This window comes from Lissotriton helveticus, chromosome 11 (genome assembly GCF_964261635.1).
Source record: "Lissotriton helveticus chromosome 11, aLisHel1.1, whole genome shotgun sequence".
In the NCBI taxonomy this organism is placed as follows: Eukaryota; Metazoa; Chordata; class Amphibia; order Caudata; family Salamandridae; genus Lissotriton; species Lissotriton helveticus.
The window spans coordinates 587,526,876-587,549,391 of NC_136072.1; the positions used below are offsets into that span (position 1 = coordinate 587,526,876).

The window sequence follows — 22,516 nt, forward strand, 5'->3', positions numbered from 1 at the left end:
ATGTGTGGGGATAGGGCACCACTGATTACATCTGGTATCCATCTCCTTGGGGCCTGACCATAATCCAGAGTGTCTGCAGTCCAAGCTTAGTCTTACTCTTGGGTTCCCATTAAGCTCAACTAAAAGATGAACCAGACACTGTCCATAGTTTTTTTTACCACATACCAGAGGCATCATGCCAGGAACAATTCAGATGCCTGTCCTTATGTTGCATCACATTGTAACAATGGTACTTGAATACCTAGATCCCATCTTAGTAACCTGATGCACATGTTGACTGGCATGAGTGCAAAGAAATAAGATGCTCAGACACTGTGAGAATGGGACTCGCTCCATACACGTCTCAACAGCAGTGCTCCCATGCAGTACATAGGCCTACCACATAATCCAGCCTATGTGAGACAACTGGCCTTTAGACTTTGCCGGTCCTAACTGGGAAATTTCTTGGGTGATTGGGCAAGGCACATGGGCATTCAGCGAATGCACTGATAAGCTGTGTATTTCACTGATAATACATTATCTAGTGGGCTCCTTTCTGTTACATACCCCGCTTTATCGTCAAAATGCCTAACAGGGCAAACTACCAAATCCTACACAAAGTAGCACAAACATACTTCAAATCAGTATTTCATAGCAACACTGCCTCCCAAAAATGCAGTTCCCCGTATGTTTTTGTCCTATTGAGTGTAAGAAGTACCATAATGTAGCACAAACTTCCCCATCAAGCAGCAAGGGGAGGGCTCATGGGGCATCAAAATCTGTGTAGTGAGCAAGAGAGACTACCTTGTGGTGCCAGAGGTACAATGTCTCAGATGTAGTGCCCCATGCATCAGAACCTTACATATTTATAAGTGAGTCCACCGGTATTTTGGCTGTATATGAATGCTTTACACTTCCCCGACAAATTACCATATACTTTTATACTCTGTAGAGCGGAGCATGGGTGCATAACCTCATTTATACATTTTTATTTACATGTTTGGGGATAGTGGTTTTAATTTCACAGTTGAATTTAAGCCAAGAGGTTCTCTCTGTGCTTACAACCTTGATTTGAAAATTGTGATGTTTTCACTCTCAAATCTCTTGAACCTCCATGAGGAGAGAAAACACAGTGAAAATGATGTGAAAATATATGTTACTTTACTTCTCTTGCTTTTCCACATTTTCACAGTGCAGTAGTCACATGGATCATGAATCTGATGTTGAAGAAGAGACCATCCACATCCAAATCTCTCAGCTCCTCAATAAAATTGCATTACGCCATAAAAATACTGACGAGGTAAGTGAGAAGGATGTGAAATAAGGTGGGTCAATAAACTAGAAGTGTACAAAATATAAATTGCAGAATGTTCAAAGACTCCTCAATTCCCAGGTTATCTTCATTATCCTCTAACTCACATAATAGCATGTTTTAGTAAAGCTCCCTCTGCTGCAGGTTTGTATGTGGGAAATATGCACATAGGGGTCTGAACCATGAATGCATGTTTAAAGGCATTCCTTTTCCACCCAAGTCGTTACCATGATTTGCCTTCGGGAAAGCACTGGACTTTGGAATAGTATTTACTATTCCAACTCCAGTCTGAGCAACTGTAGGGAAAGAGTTGAGCTTAAAGTCCAACAATGCTTTCCTTCATGCAAGTGGTTGTAACGGCTTGCTTGATAAAGGAATGCATTGAAAAGACACATTAGGGCACGTACAGCAATTACGAGTCTTGCAGGGCAATGTGTTGGGATCTTAAATACCTTAAAAACATCTTGTCTTCCTGCCAGAAGCTGCCAGAAAGACAGGGGTCCCGTCTTTAATTATGTTGAGACTGTATTACTGCAATGTTCTGTATCTCGGGATGTCACAGGCAAGATGAAGAAGACGACAGTGGGTGCAGAATATGGCAGCTCGGCTGCTATTTCATCTGCCTAGACACTCACCATCAGCCCCAGCTCTACCAATGCTGCTCTGGCTTCCGTTAAGGCATTGGGTATATTTCAAAGCCATGTGCTATTGTCACAAGATTCCTAATCATAGAGGCCCTAAATATCTTCACCTCTGATCACACCTTATCTTCCTAAAAGAAATCTGAGATCAGCTGATGCCTCTCTTGCATCTATCCCCAGAATCAAAAGTGCTCACATTGGAGGCCGTTCCTTCAACTACTTGGCAGGCAAGGTGTGGAACTCCCTACCACTTTGGCTTAGGCAAGAAAAATCTGAAATACGTTATCGCAAGAATTTAAAAACATGTTTTTTCACGCTAACTTAGATTACGGGAATTCATATTCTTACTCTGTATAATAGGACTGATACCCCAGTGCTGGGACACACAGCTGACATAGCTATGTGCTTTATAAATATAATTATTATTATTATTATTATTATTAGTGGTTTGGACCAAGTTGTTAAGGCACAGCGTGATTTGAGACGCGATGTAAAGTCTGTTTCCTCTGCTGCAGGGATAGAGGTCTGCTGTCCCATGCAGTCATCATTCCCAGCATTTCCAGCCTTCATAGAAGATTGTCGAATCCTACCTCATTCTTTTTAATGAGGCAGGAGGTTTTCCAAATTATTCTAAATAGCCACTTTGAAACAAGATTGAATGGCACATCAGTCATATTGCAAAACATAGCTATTCAATCTGCATTTCCTATTTGCTACTTGCCGGATGATACATCAAGCACCAATATTTCATATCAACAGGGTCGTTCATTCCCAGCCATAGCTTTGCACACTCTGGCACATTTATAAAGATAGTTCTGTTTTGTGATTGTTATGAGGATAACAGCAGATAATGAGATAATTTACAGAGCAGCCTACTCGCAGGGTTTTTGGAGAATAAATGTTGCACTCATTCTCTGCAAATAATTGCTCGAATATAGAATCACGGATTGTAGCATTGAACAGGGTTGGTGCTGCATCAGTGTAATACCAGCAGCAATCTATCTTGGACCCCATCAGCAAGGAATGGTATCAGGAAGTGGATAATTCAAATGTAGCCCCATCTCCAGAAGACCCACCAGAAACCCTCCCACCGGCTATGACTGTTTATATGTGGGAATGCAGCCTTATTAAATGCTAATGATACTAATAACACATTTGCTGCTCTTTCTTGCAGGGATTTTGGAAAGAGATTTTGAGCTACATGCTGGAAGAGGACTATGCTTCATCTGTGCCAGCACTGTGCCAGATGCTACTTGTTGTAGATAAGAAAGCAAGCATCAACTTTCATGAATGTGGTGAGTCTTAAGCATCCTACTCATTGACACAGTGGGATCTACCATTGAAGGTGGTTAATGATTCCTCCTCCTCTCCCCAGATGCCTTCTTACTTTGTCATGATCAGGCATGAGTTGAAGAACCAGTCCATTAGCTCAGGATGTTATGGTTGAGTTACTATAGAATGTGGGTGTCAATATTTCAAATAACATTTATTGCTTTCCTTTTAGAGATATATATATCTGTGCTGATGTTGCTGCTCGCTGTGAGCCTTATTCACAAAGAATTAACTAATTGCTGTGCCTCAAGCCATTTGGCTGTGCCACGCTGCGTTAATTCCGAAGCACCGGGATGCTTCATATCTACAATGATATAATGGATCCCTTTGCTCTCCCAGTGCTGGTGCATAATTAGCCGCCATGCACCTATGAAGGCATCCTTGTACCATGGTGCAAGGGTGGCTGCGTCACAAGGATGATTGTTTTTGTGCAGTAAGGCATATCTTTGTTTTCATGCAGTTAGGCATACCTTTGTGCACAAAAACAATCACAATAGGTAATTTCCTCCTCCTAAATGTGCTGCAGTATGCAGTACGCGTAGAAAGAGGTAAACAACGAGGATAAATAAAAACATTCTTCTTGTTGCACCTCCCTATACCTCCCCCTGGGGAGGTGTAGCATTCTGACACATTTCCAGGTGTACTATTTCTTGTAAATCTGGAAATGTGGCAGAAGCCTTGGGTGTTGCGTAGGAAATCTCACAACAAAACCCATGGCACAACTGTTCCACACAAAGTGTTGCGTGTAAAGGGGCCATATTTAAAAGGGCATTAAAAGCCACGCAGGGTGGCTTTACCTGTCCTTGTAAATATGGAGCAGCAGGTTGCACTGCTGGTGTGTCTCAAAAAGTGATGCACAGGTGTCACAAGGGGCTTGTAAATAATCCCTATATACTTTTTGTAGTTTGCCAGACATAAAGTTACTTTCCTGTTTGTTTCAGCTCTTAGTCTGGTTAATGCTCCTACCCCCTAAATGCAATGTACTAACTGTCCCAGGTTTCCACACACCATGAGGCTACTCAGGGCTCCAATGCTCCTCTTCAAACCTTGGAGTATTCTCGCTCTCCATGATGTTTCTTCTGTCTAGTATGTTGATCATTCCCTGCTGGGTATGGTACCTATTTAAGTGTTGTTACTTTTGCCGACCGCAACAGGGATGTATTTTATTTCTCCATGGAGTTACTTTTAGTTATGATATTTGTCTTTGCAATGTTTCTGGTTCAACATTTTGGACTTCAGCTCCAGACTAAAATGCTAGTTGGTGGCCCTCACTTGTAAGCAAGGATGCATGCTCAATGATGGTAAGGGAAAATAAATATTTTGACTGACTCCAAGGTTACGAAGGAGATTCGCATCTGGTGGTGAATACCTGTAATTGCTATAATTCCAGGGATCCAATTAGCTCTCCCCGCTCAACTTTCCAGTGGATGTGTTGATAAAGTGCAAGTGACCTGGGCAGATGGTATCATAGTCTATTTATTTGTCACTCATGTTAGGAGTCCTGAGCAGAATCGAACAGGCAACATATGTGCTCGTTCTTGCTTGCCCCAGGTCGTTAACCTTATTAGAAAATAGATATGCAAGAACATGTTCTGGAGTCCTCTTTTCTTCTGGGGTATTCGCTTTCAGAAAATGGCTCCCATTTTTCCATGGTCCTTCAGGATGTAAAGCACATCCATGGCTCCTGACGCATCCTCTCTTATGCCACTGGAGTCTTCTATCCCTCAATGAAAGCTGTAGCAGGAACCTGTGCATGGCAGCTTAGGTAGCTCCTCCTCCAGCTTTCATTCCTTGACAGCAACCGCTAAGGGGGGGAGGAAGAGAATTGCAGCATAGGCTGTCAAGGTACTGTACACCCCTGGGCGCTCCTTAGTGGTAGGGGTGCCTTTGCCAGTAATTACAGTAATTTCAAAGCATCCTCACGACCGCTAGAGGCTCATTGAAATGCCACCCATCACCCATCATCTTCTTTACAGGTACTACTGGGTGTCTTAAGTATGTGTGTCAGCCATATGTCTTCCTGTGGCAAGTATTGCTCAGTAATTTATGGATTGAGTATGACGTGTCTTCGTTCTTTTGTACCTAAACAGCTAAAGAAATTCCAATACACAGACTCTTCATAAGATTGCTGGTGAGTATCACATTCCACCCCCATCATATTCCACCAGATCCCTCTTCCCAAGTTGTTTGCTGCCATTTCTATGCAACCTGCTAATAGAGATCTTGAATTCAACTCAGCTTTTATCCTTTTGAATTTGATGGTTTTATTTCCAGTCAATTGGTTATCAGTATGACATGCTACTTACATTGAACAGAAACAGCCAAAATGTGGTTGGTACTAAGTACTGCGTAGAGAACAAGGTAGCATTTCCAGAAGTTTTAAAGGCTAGAGAATAGGAGCTCATGAAAGAATCACTTTCTGAATTCTTTGTTGTGGGTTTTCAGGTAATTTCTTCATATCCTCGCTGGGATGTCGAAAGGGGAACTTCAGTCTTGGCTCTTCTTGAGCGCCTGATTTCGGCAAATTACCCATTTCTAGCAAAACTCCTCAGAATGAAGATCCCCCCGCTGATAACATATTTAGAAGGTGAGACCCCAAAGCATGAACCAGTGAGCACACAATTTAAACAAGTATTAATGGCATTTCAAACAACCATTGACCAATGACAAAGCCATTAAGTCTGGTGTTGGCTGCTAGCTTTTAGACCTTGTCCACTCATGTTTTTTCACGTTTTTTATAAACTTGTATTGTGGGAGGTGGTGCCAGGTACATACCATGATAAAAAATACTGTTTTGGTCTCAAAAAGTCACATTTTTATTGTTGTCCCTGGAACTAAATGAAAATAATTTGTGTGTGGATGTGCTCCTTGTGAAAAAGCAGAACGCCATTGTTCACAGTGAAGTTAGCCAACGGCAGAATTGGCCCATGATGTATGCTGTGGAGGACAAAAGAGAATGTGAATGATAGGACAAGTTACACCAGCAGATGAGGAGGTCTGCCTGAAGGCTTGTATAAGTAAGCAAAAAAAGAAATAGTCACAGTCTTTCTTTGTAGCTGGCCGATGCCATACTCCAAACAGAATGAGGCAATAACAGAAACGGAGTCAGGTATCTTCTTGCAAGTTCTGGGTTACTTCCGCATATAACAGAAAGGCCGTTGACACATTGGTTTGCCGAAAAAATCAGTTTAATACAAAGCTTCTGCCATGAAGCGCTTCATCTGTCAGACGCAGCCTTGATCACATAAGAATACGGCATCTTGATTCAGTGTTTTATAGTAGATATGTGCCAAAAAATTCCATAAACATAGAAAAAAATATTTCTTCAGTATATCCAAGGTCAACATTATTTTAGAGCACTCCCTGTTTTGGCACCTTTTCTTTTATTTCAATTGTGACTTATTGTAACAACTCAGTAGCACAAACTCTTGAAACAAAGACCCCTGGTGGCCTCAATACAGAAGAGATTTTGCACACACATTTATAAACACCAAACGCTCTCTCTGCGTTTGTATTAGAAGTAGGTATTAGTCAGGGTACATGGTAGGTTAGATTAGTCTACTCGGGCATAACATTGTTTGTGTGATGACTAAGGATGAACAGGGTATTTCACAGCAATTAATATGAAAGAAAATGTTAGAACTCTGGTACAACCATATGTTGCAGTTAAAAGTAATGTTTTAAATGTTGCATAATTGAATCCTACTATGTGAGAAGTTAACATGGGGGAACATTTAGAAAAGTTGGTGATATTATGTTGTTAATAAATTGATTGATACATATTTCTGTAAGGTTAGACACCCTTGTTTTCTGAAAAACAAGATTTATATTTCAGCCTGTGTAGCAGATATCATGCAGAAGTGTTTTATTGTGTTTTTAAGGTAGAATTAATTGCACATTATAATGTCACTTATGTGAATTAGTCGGGTAGTTCCTACAAATCTATAAAGGATCTCCATGTTTTAGACAACATAAACTAAGGGATTGGTGTCCAGACTGATTCCAGATACCCCCAAAGGATATGTTAGTATGTAGACCAGCTAGCTCACAGTGCCACTATAAGCCCCACAACCTTGCCAAGGAGAGAGTAGTTTCTGGCAACTATCGAACATGAGAACTCTGACCCCTCAGGGATCATGGAAACAATACAATACTTTTTGCTTGGTCACTTGTGCTCACTTTATCTCAGAGAGATCCACAGACTAAATGGTGGGGCGTTTTCAATAACTATTTATTGATCCAGAGTCATTCTAGCATAAAATACATGTGCTGCAACAACCACGAGACAGAAACAGATATAGACGATTACAAGCACCAATAGAGTAAATAAAAAGTGGAATTCTACCATGGTGCTAAAATAGTGAATATATGCAGACATATAAATACATGAAGTTAATAGAGCATACTCATACGATGCAAACGCTAACTAGATGTACCTATGTGTACCTAGCATGTATGTTGGTGTATAGCCAAGAACCTCCTAGGAAAGAGCAAACCCCAATACCTAATGTGAGAAAGCAAAGGACCCCATCTTGGTCTCGAGTGGACAACCCACAAGTAATGTCAGACGACTGCTAACTGGAGTGTCTGCATGCAGGGACTTCAGCGTGTCGTGTCAGCATGTCAGCATAGAATCTTTTTCTCCTCCGGCTTGCCCAGCAAAGATGTGGTACTTATATACCTGAAATGTACCATCAGGGGTTCTACCTAGATGTGCCATGGTACTGTGGGCATGTCAGCCAAGGATGACGATAATGGTGACCCTTATACAGAGTTATTATGCAGAAGATTGTAATCCTGCTGTGATACTAAGAATCCTCATGCATAATAAATTAGGCTAGTTTTTTGAGAAAACCACACAACATTTATGCAGCACCTAACTAGGTAAAAGGTCAGGGCCAGAACTGTTATGTAGAGCAAGGTAGGACAAATGTAGGTAAAAGCTTGTGCAACTACCTAGGACTATATTGGGGTACATTGGGTATTAGAGCAAATTAAGAAGTGTTACAAAATATTTTGGTCTTTGATATAATAAAGGAGTATTTTTCTATGTGAATGTAATTTTAGAGCACATATGCACTTTTTTACTCTGAACCACAACGGAGATCCCCTATGTCTGCGGTTCCCAAAGTGTGCGCCGCGGCACCCCGGTGCGCCGTGATGAGCAGCCAGGGGCGCCGCACCACTCAGGATATGGGTGATATGCTTTTCAGCCCAACATGCGGGGGGGGTTTAAAATGCCACCTTCGGAATGGTTTTGCCCAGCACGCTGCGTAGGCTCATCATTACTGCCTTAGCAAGCTTGGAGCGTAGGAGGAACGTTGCTGCTGACCCCCGTGTTGTGCCCTGCCCTGCCTCGCCTCGTGGGACCCTGTTCAGCTAAAATCGGTAAGTAAGCGTAGTCACAACCTAAAGCAGGAATGTCTAATTTATTTATTTATTTTGAATTGTGCAATTTCACTGGGCTCCACATGAAAGTGCCTCGGTGTTTGATTTTGCGTGGATGTTAGTTTTTATAAAGCGCTTCATAGTTTCTATAAGGGCGCAAAGCACTGAGACTGGTGAGGAATTTTTGGAGGTATGGAAAGAACGCGGTGGAGTTCTATACTCACCTGAATCACCGGGCCCCTCTATTATTTACCTATTACTGCTCCAGACAGATTCCTCCTGCCCCTCAGCTCCTCTAATCTCTCGCTGTTCCTCTTCTGTTCTGCTCGTAATTTGACCCCGTGACCTCAGCTGTTTACTTCTTCCAAGTTCCCTCGCTCTATGATTTATTTCACTGCTCCCGCCCTGACCTGGAGAACTAAGCACTACAGGACAGACCTGTCCCTCATACTTTTCCCCTATCGAGGCTTCTGCTTGCCCATCTCTGCAGGGTGCTGGGTGTAATTCTACAAACGGAAGCTTTGGAGGTGTGCAGGCAGGGGCCGTTTATCACCTCTCAGACTGAGGGTAGCAGTTTTTTATTTATTTATTGATTGATTGTTTTTATGCGTTTTTATATAGCGCAGACTTTACCCGAAGGTGTCAGAGCGCTTCACAATAGGAACAGAACGCATACTTTACCCAAAGGTGTCAGAGCGCTTCACAATAGGAACAGAACTGATACATGAGGAGAAAATTACAAGTGACCAAATTACAAAAGAAAACGTTAAGCTACACGAGGCAGTAACGTGAGCAAACAAAATACAAGAGGTAGCAAAAGGTACATTACAGGGGGAAAAAGTGACATGTGTGCAAGTTACAAAAACGTAAAAACTACAAGTAGAGGTATAATACTGCAATAAATGGCAGACACTCAAGCACAAGAACAAACGTTATGTAGGCAATGGTGGCACTTGTGCAAGTATCTAAAGCAAACAAAATGTAAGGTAGCAAACAGTGTTAAAAGAGAAAAGTGACGTGTGCATGTTACAAACGAGTACCAAACACAGGTAGAAGGATAATACTGCAATAAGTGGCAGACACTCAAACCACAAGAATACACAGGGAAGGCACTTACATAGTCACGGAGAATAGAATTTTCTGTACTGGAAGGTCTTCCTTCAGATAATAGAGAGGGCTTGAGTTAAATTTGGAGGTGTCTTTGAAGGAGGAGAACATTGAGGTCAGTTTTGAAGGCCTGGGAGGAGGTGGTGGTTCCCGAACACATGCAGTCAAAATGGGTTTTCTCTGAGAAAAAGGCCCCAAGCAGGGCAAGTTTGTCACTCCCTGGTGAAACTAGTGACTGGTAAACAGAGTGTGGCTGATCCAGGGGCCACCATGTCCTGGGGCGCCTCCGTGCAGCAATACTTTGATGAACATGCTCTCTGTTCATGACTAACCCTGGGCGTAGTGGGGCTACGTGAAGCTATGCAAAGTGGGCGAGAAACTACGCCCACCTGCGCACTTCATGTAGCCCCACTACGCGCCGCATGCCCCCCTCCCCTACATAGCTAATTTAATTAAATGAGAAAAGAAAAATAAATAAAATGCACTTACCTTGTCCGCGGCGTCCCGGGGCTCCCTCTGCTCGTTCACGGCGCCGTCTTCTAACCAATGCGCATGCGCGGGCGGCCGCGCATGCGCATGCGCATTGAATGAATGAATGAATATTACACTTGGTATGGCGCATGGCTACCCTAAGGCATCCCAGCGCTTTGACCCAGAGCATGTCACCACCACTCATCGGAAAAGGAAGGTCTTTAATTTTTGCCGAAACATGAGATGGTTCGATTGAAGTCGGATGCTCTCAGGAAGACTGTTCCAGAATTTAGCAGTTTGCAAGGAAAACAGCCGTCCCCCCATTCGAGATCTTTTGATCCTTGGGACTGTCAAAAGATAAAGTTCACTCGACCTGAGGGTTCTAGAGGGTCGATATGGGCAGATGAGTGGGCACAAAATATCAGGACCGTTATTAGTGATGGATTTATGGGCCATACACATGGCCTTGAATCCTATCCTCTCTTGAATCGGTAGCCAATGTAGTGCACGCAGAGCAGGCTTAACCGAGCTGTGTCTGGGTGTTTTGACCAATAATCGAGCAGCGCAGTTCTGGACTGACTGCAAAATTTTGATAGTGCCCATTGGGGCTCCCAAAAAGAGTGCATTGGAGTAATCCAATCGAGAGATGATCAGAGATTGGACCAGGAGACGTCTGGAATCCAGTGGAAGGAGGTACAGAACCTTCCTTAGTACCTTAATCAGGCCAAAACATGTTGCGGCCACCTTCCTTGCCTGCACTTGGAAACCGATAGAGGGGTCAAACCAGACTCCCAAACTCTTGATTTGTTTTTTGGGGGTCGGGGGGGGGGACCCAGGCAGCTCGGCCACCATGGATTAAGGTTCATGGGGGCCTTGTGCCCCATGATCATGATCTCAGTTTTTGTCCCATTCAGTTTCAGAAATGAGGCTTCCATCCAATCACAAACCCTAGTAAGGCAGGGGGTCAGATTGTTTGGTCCAAAGGTCCCATCCTCAGACCTCGTTAGTGAGACCACTAACTGAGTGTCATCGGCGTATGTGACCAATTTAATTCCCCAGGGAAGCACCACCTCGGCCAAAGGCCTCATATAGATATTGAATAAGGTGGGACTTAATGAGGATCCCTGGGGAACGCCGTAATGTAGGGGGAACTGTCTTGATGTAAACTCCCCTTCAAAAACAGAAAATGCTCTTTCTGCTAAGAAGGATTGTAGCCATTTGAGGGCCATCCCAGAGATACCGGCCTTGCCGAGACGGCGGATCAATAAGGGGTGATTAACCGTATCGAAGGCTGCGCTGAGGTCCAAAAGGACCACCGCAGCGCAGCCTCCTGCATCTACAATCTTCCTCGCTTCCTCCACTACAACAACCAGGGCGGTCTCAGTGCCCTGTTTTGTTCTAAAACCAGTTTGAGTAGGGTGAAGCACTGCCTCGTTTTCAATAAAGGCGGATAAGGCTAAATTTACATCATTCTCCGTAATTTTACTTATCCCTGGTAATAGGGAGATGGGTCGATAGTTAGACCAATCCTCAGGGTCTAGATTGGCTTTTTTTAATAGAGCTTTTACTCTGGCCTGTTTCCACAATGGGGGAACTACTCCGGTGGAGAGGGAGGAGTTAATTACATCTCTCATGATAGGTACAACCACCTCAGAGACTTGTTTCAAGACAGAAGGCGGAGCCATATCCGATGGAGAGCCTGACTTAAGATGCACCAAGAGTTTTTCTACTGTGGGGTAATCCATCAAGGGCAGAACATCCAAAGTTGGTGAGGAGACCAATCGAGGAGTAAGCTCAGTAGAGGGTCCATAGTCATTTAAAGCCTCCTTCGCACAGAAGGCGGAATAGATGGTAGCAACCTTTGAGCTAAAGAAATTGGCTAACTCTTCACACTGTTTTTGAGGATCAACCACTTCATTCAGGGGACTAGACGGAGTAACTAACGACTTGAAGATCTTATACATTTATCTATGGGAGTTAGCGGCTTTAGAGATCTCCAGCTGGTAGAAGGAAGCTTGAGCTGATTTTAATTGGGTCTTATATACCCTAAGTGTTGCTCTATATTCCATTTTATCCTCCAGGGGTAAATTCTTTCTCCACTTCCTTTCTAGCCTCTTGCAACTCCGCTTGAGACATTTCAATTCTGCCGTATACCAAGGCATTTTATTAGAGCCTCCGCGATGCACTACTTTGCATTTAGGAAGGGTAAGATCAAGGATGGACTCTAGCCACTTGTTGAAAGCACTATAAGCTTCAATCGGGTTATCCTCCCTAATTAATGGAAGAGAATCCTTTAAGGAGGATGCCAACTCCGCCACCGGGAGTTTAGACCAGATCCGACCTATCTTACTAGTTGTTATAGAAGGCTGGGAAACATCAGCAGATGTCCCTGCAAATGTGAGTAGTGCATGATCTGACCACGGGATAAATTGCGACTCCTTCCACTGCATATCAATGAGATTGGTATAGAAGTGGTCGATCAAATGGCCAGCAGAGTGGGTAGCTCCCTCCACGATTTGTTTCAGTGCTAAAGTCCCCAATCCCTCAAGAAGGTTTTGAGAGGTCAGAGCTTCCGATTCATCGATATGAATGTTAAAATCCCCTATAATAGAAAAATTAGGGGAAGTACTACTAAGGTGAGTAATTTTATCAAGGAGGGCATTACAAAAACTATTGTAGGGTCCTGGAGGACGATATAATAAAATACCCGAAAGTGTACAGGTTGGGGAGAAGGAAATAGCAAATTCCAGACTTTCGCAGTCTGATAGCGGGTTGTCAATAGTACGACACTTAAATGAGTCTTTACAGATAATTGCTATACCTCCGCCCGACCCTTTGGACGATCGAGCCTACTTATAACGTAACCCTGAGGCAAGGCCCTGACAATATCCGGGCCTGAGACCTCTGAGAGCCAAGTCTCAGTAAGAAATAAAACATCAGGACTATGTTCCTCTAACAGCAGGTGGATTTCGACGCTATGTTTCGGTAGGGAGCGACAGTTCAGGAGCATTAGGGAGTATGTGTTCCGTTTGCAAGAGGATGAGGAGGAGGAATCCGCCTGCTTTTCTCCACAGTGCGGACAGGAAATCAGAGGAAAATTGGAGGGAGTTAAAAATGGGCAGTGCTGACCCCTGCCATCACTAAGTGCCAACAGTTGATCCCTACCGTATACCAAATCTTCATCTCTCCTGATGTCAGTCCCCCAAGCCCCAGGTCCCGTCCTGTCACGGACGGGCACAGACGGGCTGGACTTTGGCGCGACTTCGGCGCGGCAACGGCGCGTCCGCTGACCGCGTCCGCTGCGCGGAGTCATGACTGTCTGGTTTTATACTGCAGTCTGAAGCGCTAGAGCGCTATGACTAGTGGTTCCCCTAAGATGGCCGCCAAAATAGATCGGGCGTCTCTGAATACAGCACCTCAATCGGCTGTGTCGAAGTAGCCGGTTATATGCAAACTACTACTGTAAGGGCACTAGTTAAAATCAGGTTCAAATTCAAAAATCGGCGCAAATAAAAATAATGGCAAATACAATTTTACAGGTTTTAAAAGCTGCCACACACACGCGCTATCTCCCGGCTTTCCGCCTCAGGAGGAACAGTAGAGTCTCGCGGGCCTGCGCTCTCCCTGGTTTTATACTGCAGTCTGAAGCGCTAGAGTGCTATGACTAGTGGTTCCCCTAAGATGGCCGCCAAAATAGATCGGGCGTCTCTGAATACAGCACCTCAATCGGCTGTGTCGAAGTAGCCGGTTATATGCAAACTACTACTGTAAGGGCACTAGTTAAAATCAGGTTCAAATTCAAAAATCGGCGCAAATAAAAATAATGGCAAATACAATTTTACAGGTTTTAAAAGCTGTCACACACACGCGCTATCTCCCGGCTTTCCGCCTCAGGAGGAACAGTAGAGTCATTGGTTCGAAGACGGCGCCGTGAACGAGCAGAGGGAGCCCCGGGACGCCGCGGACAAGGTAAGTGTATTTTATTTATTTATCTTTGCCCATTTAATTAAATTAGCTATGTTCAGGAGGGCGGGAGGGAGGCGGGTGGCGGGCAACTTTGTTACGCCCAAGGAGTGGGCGTAGTGTTGCCTGCTTCGCCTACTTTGCAAAGGGCGAAGTAGGCAACACTACGCCCACTTCGTGGGCGTAGCGAAGTTGCCCGCCCAGGGTTATTCATGACTCCAGTCTATCTGTGGCTCAAAGCTGTTCTGCTGCGCTCCCATTGTTGCTTTATGACAGGTGCCACGCACACTGCCTGAAGGCTCTTTATTAAGGATGTTATTTAGTTTTTGCACTAATGCAAGGGTTATGTACTTGGCCCTTAACACGTTTTTATTAAACAACTGTTCTCTTCTTATTTTGTTACAAATATGATTATAATACCTTCATTGCGTCCCAATTACTTTAAGGAAGACAACAGGAAGTACTCCCGAGGTCGGGCTTACCGCCCACCGGTAAAAAAAATGGTGGGGAGCCACGGCCAACTGCCGATTAGGTCAAAGGAGCCACAGGTCAAAAAAGTTTGAGAATCACTGCCCTATGTGATCAAGGCTTCATCTGACAGCTGAAATGCTTATTGGCAGTAGCTCTGTAATAAACTGATTTTCTGCAAACAAGTGGTGTGGTGACCTTTCTGTTATATAAGAAAGGAAACCAGAATATATAAACCTAAAATTACAACCAGATATAAGAGGCTAAGAGGGACATCAAGGGCACATGAACAACTAATGACCTTGAACTCAATTCCCAGGACAAGCTGAGACAAAAAACACATTTTGCACACTTTGAATTGTGTGAACCTACTTCTGCTAGTGCTTGGTATGTAAGCACATTGCATTTGAAATGTTGCTTGCTATTCACTTTTACTTACATATATTTCTTTTTTACCAACTACTATTTCAGCTTCCACGGAAAGAACCTTTGACTTGGCAAAGTGGAAATGCACGCTTGTTTCAGTAAGGATGAATTGCTAATCAATGTCACACATGACGCTTGTCTCTTTGTTTTTCATAGCCACTCATTCAGCGTGAATATATGCAGATATTAAATTCACCCCATCATAGTGCTGTTCTGCTATGAGGTTGCAATATTCTCACCATATCCCTATTATTTCTATGGATTATGATTGTTACTATGACATTGATTATGATTGGGCACAGAGGGGGAGCAGCTGTACTCGGTACATAACATTTCCCTAATATGCAATATTTACCAGAAGCATTAAAAACCTTATTGGCCCAAGTTGTCACTCATAAAACTGGAAATCGCATGCTTACGACACCTAGTCCTACATGTATCAGAGTTTATCTGCATGTTTTACCCAGGTAAATTACAGGCTCTACAGTGATCATTGCATTACTCATAAATCTGACTGTTGTTGCACAGGGCTACAAATGTAGCCCCTTACTAGTAATTGTTTCCTCCGACTCTTTATTAACCCCCAGGATAGTCACACTAGCACAACGTTCTTCTTTCCCTGTATTGTCACACTATCACTCTTCCCACTGCATTCCACATTATCAGTAAGTTCATATTCTGCAATCGCATTGGCACATGATCCATGCTCCCTATCTTCATTTGAATTGTCACTCTGTCACTGTATGTTTTGCCAGGCCATCACCCTCCACTGAGCTTCTATTGTGCTCCTGAGATGCAATTTTATGTTCCTTGTGTTCAGTCTTCACCCTTGTTAACACGAAATTTACATTCTGCCCCCATGCTGGAGACCCAAAATGTATTTGCATTCTGCTTCTAAGTATGTGATATTGTTGCATAGTCCCAATGTGTTTTCTGTCTGGATGGCTGCACTGTTGCTCTTTTCACAATAATTTGTGGGCAGCATGGTTTTGTTGCATGTGTCTCTGTGCAAATCACGGCCACTGTCAAGGCCTCCTGTTTCTTCTGAGCATTGATATCACACCACACTATTTAAGCATTGCTGTATGTGTTCTCTGGTTCTTCTGTCCAAATATAATTTCGTCATTACAGAGGTTGTTAGCTGAAGTTTGTTTACCCTTATCTTCTCAAAATCACTGCAGACGTCAGCCGTGGATACTGCATTTACGTTTCTATTACTGCATTAAAGTCTCTCACTGTTTTCCTTGCAGTTCCTGGGGACTATCCTAAAACAAGCCCCATACAGAGAATGGCATGTCTCTTTTATGGAAGAACTCACCGAACAGATTGACAGTTTTGCCCATAATGTGAATGAGGAGGTTAGTGCTCTCAAGGGTCAGTATTGAACCATTGAGGAAGTCAATTTAACACAAAGTCGGAGAAGGGTAGAACTGTGTATTCCATTAGTAAAGGTAATTTTTATAATATGGGTACACAGCATTGGGCTTAGCCTGTTGGGAAAATCAGGTATGGTTCTCCCACTCCCTGGAAGGACTGACCTACTAAGAAGCAGATGGAGATGAACTCCCTGAGGTAATCCTCTCCACTTGAATCAATAAAAGCCACAACATTTCAGGGCTATACTCATTTCCCTATTGGATCTCCTTTAGCCAATAGGTAGTCTTCATGTTAGAGCCAATCCCCATTCAGGGAATGTGAGGCCATATTCATGCAAAAAGCAGTGGAGGTATTGTTCCTATCAAAAAGCAAAGAAGAAAGGAAGGCGTGGGCTGGAGCCAATAGGAGCAAGCCCCTCATGTGCTTGTGTAGCAAAAGTATCATCCCTCTGTGGTGGACATCTTGGAGTGCGTAGCGGTCAAATGCAGGCAGACCAAAGTTGTCAATTGTCAATTCTGATGGATACATCTGCTATTTTTGGCGCTGACCAGTCACCACAACGTGGAAGAAGTGAAAAACACACAAGTACATATAATATAACAGAATAAGCAAGTGAACACACATGGAACAGATAAAATAAATCAATCTGTGTTCGTGTTACTCAGCGTATCATAAGTGATTGGTTGTCCTCCATTGTGAGTGACGGGTCTTACCCTTTGAATCAATTAATTATGCCCTATAGGTCAAAAGCAGAGGGGGGAAACATCATTTACTACGAAGGCATTACCAAGCGTAACTTTTACTACGGTTCACTTACCACGCAAACGTCTTTTCAACGCGGGTGCATTCCACGACCGTCTTTACTACGCAAGTTTCATTCCTTCCAGTCTTCATTCCTTCGTCCTGTGTGTACGTCATTAAGTTAAAGGTCCAATAAAAAAAGGGGGCTTGGGGGGTCTGGGGGGGTCTCCCCCCCCCAAAAAAAAACAAGCGGATTTAAAAAAAATAAAGAAGAAAACTTAGATAAAAAACGCTATTAAGTGCCTCTGTCATTCAAGGAAAGAGCCTCCCCAACGACGTGGCGTGTACGTCATTATAGAAGTCCTTTTTCAATTTTGCAAGACGTGTTTTGACGCTTGTTTCCGTGGTTGGTGGAAGTAAGGGCTGCTGGTGAAAGGTGTGGAGAAGTCAGATAAGGATCTAATCTTTATACTTAAAAAAGTATTATTTAAGCGCATTTTAAATTAAATGCAATTTTAAATGTAAGGTAATCTGTTGTTTTTGATAGATATATACATCGATCTGTTGCTTTGTTCTAGAGTTTTGACTATTTTTTTAGCCTATCACTATCATTATGTACATTTCTAAGGGACGTTAGATGTTTCGTAACGTAATTTTTACGGTGTATAATCCTGCGTTCTCAAATGCTGCGTGGTAAAGACACATGCGAAGTAAAATTTGCGTGGTAATGCCATGCGTGGTAATTGTTAGCGTTGTATAATCATATAACCGATTGGTTGTCCTCCATTCTGAGTGACGAGTCTTACCCTTTGGATCAATTAATTATGCCCTATAGGTCAAAAGCAGAGGGTAGTGCTCAGCTGCTGACTGTGGAAAGAGCTATGATGGTCAGTAAAAAGAAACAGTAAATCAAAGGGGACCAAAATGACTTAGTGTTAAAAGAAAAAGAAAAAGTTTTCAAGAGAAGCAAACATACTCACATGGTTTCTGCACGGAGAGCACAAGAGACCTACCCTCCTCTGCTCGCCTGGCTCGAGACTGAAAAGAGGAGAAGACCTGTCATTGAAGGTATGGGCAATTGGAGCGATTGTCCTCAGGTGTGGTGTGGGCAGCAGCTGGAAGGAGTGATGACCTAGTGGACAATGAGGAGAGGAGAGGAGGGGAGGGGCGAGCTTGAGCCAAAAGGAGTGAGCTTCTCACGTGCTGATGTAACAGAGGTATCATGCCTCAGTGGCACCTGTCTCAGAGTGTGCAGTGGTTAAAAACTGGGCATCCCAAAGTCATCCATGGTTTTTGTAAGGTGGCGTCTAAGTGGTAAACTAAGACAGTTGAATGTTTTGTTAATCAAGGGTAATGGTAAGAGAAAAGTATAGTACTCTTGCATATACAGTGATGGAGAGCAAATCAGGTGCACATAACTCCTAGCGATCCCTCATGGTGGAATCTAGGCATATTGGCATCTGTGTTCATGTTGGAAATCTAGGCCACCTCATGTAATAAGTAACACAAGGCGGCCAAGTGGTCTATTCCCAATGGATTAGGATGCTTGGAGAGCACTAATGGGAAATGTCAAAAGAGGAGAAGAGGGAAGAGAAGAGGTGGGCTGGAGCCAATAGGAGCAAGCCCCTCATGTGCTTGTGTAGCAAAAGTATCATCCCTCTGTGGTGGACATCTTGGAGTGTGTAGCGGTCAAATGCAGGCAGACCAAAGTTGTCAATGGTATTAGTTAGGCGGCTTCTGATGGATACATCTGCCAGTGGATTACTCACCTTGTGAATATCCCCCTGCGTCAGCAACGTTCGGAAAATTCTTTGTAGCTCGCCGGCATGGACGACATCACAGGAACGCACGACATCGCGCGCGGCTCCGCTGACGTCACCGACTCCATAATAGGCCTACGCCGGCGTGATGACATCAGTTCCCTTTTTTCCACGTCGTCGACGCTAACCGTTTCGGGGCACCTCTGTAGCTGTTAGTAACTTTGTTACTATTTTTCTCTGTTTGGTGTCTTCTTGCTTCTTTGTTTCTCGCTGAAGATGTCGTCTAAGAAGACCGAGTTCAAGCCATGTGGGGAGTGCGGCAAGATGATGTCGATTACGGACCTGCACGAGGACTGTATCTGGTGCCTGAGTTCGGACCACGATGTCAAAGGCTGTTCTTCGTGTAAGAAGATGAACCCGAAGGCTCTTCGAGAGAAGGAAGAGAAACTTCTGGTGGCGCAGTTGTAAGGTAGAAAGGAGTAGAAGACTTCGAGATCGCGTTCGAGTAGGGCGAGGTCGAAGTCGAGGTCCCGCATGGCGTCGCCTTCGAGGTCGTCATCTGGTCATGCTTCGAGGTCAACGAAGAAGAAGCATAAGAAGCGAAGGCATGGATCTTGACATCACTCCGGTAAGGACTCGGAGTCGAGACCAAAGTCGCCTAAGAGGAGGCATAGAAAAGATGAGGTGTCTCCTTCACCTGGTGTTCCAGAAGGTGAGGCTTCACCCTTGGAGTCACCAGTGCGTTCTACGGCTCCGGTATCGGATCCCTCTCCGGCGCCGTCCCCGGCTTGAGAGCAAGAAGAGGCTCCATTACCTGAGGTCTCGATGACTCCAGTCCATCCGCCTGTGAAAGAGGAGGCGAATCTGGAACCTCCTGTGGGTCCTTACCCGCCCTTCCCAGCTCCAGGTCAAGACCCTATGCAATGTATGGTGTCTACTCGAGAGCTTTGTACCCCTCTGGTGCACCTTCGGGTCCCATGGGTCCATTGGCATATAATTTAGGAGTTCCCCACTCCTATGCTCCAGCTCCGCCTTGGCATTTCTCGGCGCCTCCGAGGTAGTCGACGCCGATTCCATCATCGCCGGCTCCGACTCGACCTCGTGAGCAGCGACCTGGGCTTCCGGATCCGATCTCGACGCCGGCACCGGCTCCATCGGAGTGGGTCACGGATCAGACGGCGCGACTCTTGAAGGAGAGATCGAGGCGAGAAGCTCAGTGCCTTATAGAGGAGCAAAGATTTGGAGAGGCTGAGGTGGAAGAAGGTGAGCTTCAGGAGGACTATTTTGATGATTTGAGGGATGCTAGTGGTTTGGAGCTTTCCCCTGAATGGGAGCTGTCCTCTGTATCTGATGCCCCTTCAAAGGACGTTGCACCATACCATGTGGTCATCAAAAAAGCTGCGGATCTTTTAAATTTGACTTTGCCTACAGCTGAATACAAGTCTAATCTTCTGACTGAGGTCCTCCATTCCCCATCTTCAGTTGAGGAACCATTGCTTCCTTTTAATGAGGCTTTGACTGAGCCTATATTGGAGGTTTGGAACAGGCCTCCTACAACTCCTGCAGTGGCTAAGGGTGTTGCAAGGAGGTATATAGGGTAGCACCTGGTGATCCTGAGTTTCTATCCTCGCATCCTTTGCCTGAAAGTCTGGTTATACAGGCAGCCTGTTCGAAGAAGACTGTTGGTGCTTTCCCTCAAGTGCCTGGGGATCAGGAGTCCAAGAAACAGGATCAGACTGCGAAGAAGATTTTCTCTTCGGCAAGTATGGCTCTAAAATCGACCAATGCCACATGTCTCTTGGGGAGATATATACATGCCCTGATGGACTCTGTACGGCAGTTGGCTCCTAAAATTCCTGAGCACAGCAGGAAGGATTTTAATGAGGTGTTGGCCGATACACAGGCGGCTGCACGTCAAGTGATTCAAAGTGGTCTTGACACTGCTGATTCAGTTGCTCGCATTATGGGAACTTCTGTTGCCTCTAGAAGGGCAGCCTGGCTGAAGTCATCTGACTTTTGTGTGGACGTTCAGGCAGCCTTGTTGGATTTGCCATTTGATGGTGCTGGACTATTTGGCAAAAAAGCTGATGCAGCTTTGGAAAGATTTAAGGACAGTAGGGCTACTGCCAGATCTTTGGGGCTGCAGTCCAGAGGCTCTGCGACTAAGAGGTATAGAGGTTTTGGAAGTTCGTCCTTTCGTCCCTACCGTCAAACTCAACAGCAGCAGCAACAGCAAAATCCACTATATAAATCCTACAGGGGCAAACAAAGAGCTCGTCTTCGAGGACGTCAAGCCTCCTCCTCCTCTTCCTCCTCCTCTTCCCAACCCCCTCCACCATCAGCAAAGCAGCCCTAGATCCGCCATTCCGGATCATGCGGGTCCTGTAGGGGGTCGGCTTACCCATTTTCTACGGGATTGGGAATCGTTTACATCAGATCTTTGGGTTCTCAATCTTGTAGAGAATGGGTATGCTCTTCCCTTTCGGGAATTTCCTCCAGATTACCCTCCTTGCCAAGGATTTTGCTCAGAGGACCACCTACTTCTCCTACAGGAGGAAGTCCTGTCACTGTTACAAAAGGGTGCGATAGAGGTGGTTCCGGAGCAGGAAAGGGGTCAGGGATGCTACTCCCGGTATTTCCTGATTCCCAAGATAGGTGGCAGACTTCGTCCAATCTTGGATGGTGTCGATCGACTTGCAGGATGCTTATTTCCATATTCCTATCCTGGAGTCGCACAGAAAGTATCTCCGTTTCACGGTGGGATCGCAACATTACCAGTTTGCGGTCCTTCCATTTGGTCTTACTACTGCACCTCGAGTTTTTACCAAGGTGATGGCTGTGGTGGCAGCACATCTCAGAAGGTCGGGGATACCTGTATTCCCGTATCTGGACGATTGGTTGATCCAAGCAGAATCTCCAGAGACAATGCTCCATCATCTGCAAGTCACAACTCAGTTGTTGTACAGGTTGGGTTTTTCAATAAATGTACCCAAATCTCACCAGGTGCCCTCCCAGCGCAATCTGTTCATAGGTGCGGTACTGGACACAACTGTATGTCGAGCATTCCCTCCACCTCAAAGGATTCTCGACATACAGGAAATGATTCCTTTATTTCACAATGGAGCGGTCGTTCCGGTCCTGAAGGTCCTTCGCCTGCTCGGTCTGATGGCTTCCTGCATTCTGTTGGTCAACCATGCACGCTGGCACATGAGGGCACTCCAGTGGTGTCTCTGCAGGCAGTGGTATCAAAACAACGGAGATCTCAGGGATTCTGTGAGGATCTCCAGAGAAGCTGCAGAGGATGTATCTTGGTGGAGCGTGGAAGGCAATCTGTCTCAAGGAAAGCCTTTCCATCTACCTCCATCGGTTGCCACGGTGATAACGGATGCATCCACTCTAGGGTGGGGTGCTCATCTGGGGGATCTGGAGATCAAGAGTCTTTGGTTTTGAGAGGTAAGGTTGCTTCACATCAACCTTCTAGAGTTGCAGGTGATACGTCTAGCACTCAAGGCCTTTTTCCCTTCCCTTCGCGGGCGGTCGGTTCAAGTCCT

General features: G+C 44.7%; 1 protein-coding gene across 1 annotated transcript in view; it reads left to right on the forward strand.

The window, feature by feature from the left end:
• Nucleotides 1-1,858: 1,858 nt before the first annotated feature.
• LOC144790855 (maestro heat-like repeat-containing protein family member 2A) overlaps nucleotides 1,859-22,516 on the forward strand; it is a 75,033-nt gene continuing 54,375 nt past the window's right edge. The window contains exons 1-6 of the mRNA XM_078665520.1: nucleotides 1,859-1,873; nucleotides 3,107-3,227; nucleotides 5,355-5,395; nucleotides 5,710-5,851; nucleotides 15,133-15,185; nucleotides 16,338-16,445. Of these exons, the coding sequence (XP_078521646.1) occupies nucleotides 1,859-1,873; nucleotides 3,107-3,227; nucleotides 5,355-5,395; nucleotides 5,710-5,851; nucleotides 15,133-15,185; nucleotides 16,338-16,445 (480 nt within the window). The remainder of the gene's footprint in view (nucleotides 1,874-3,106; nucleotides 3,228-5,354; nucleotides 5,396-5,709; nucleotides 5,852-15,132; nucleotides 15,186-16,337; nucleotides 16,446-22,516) is intronic.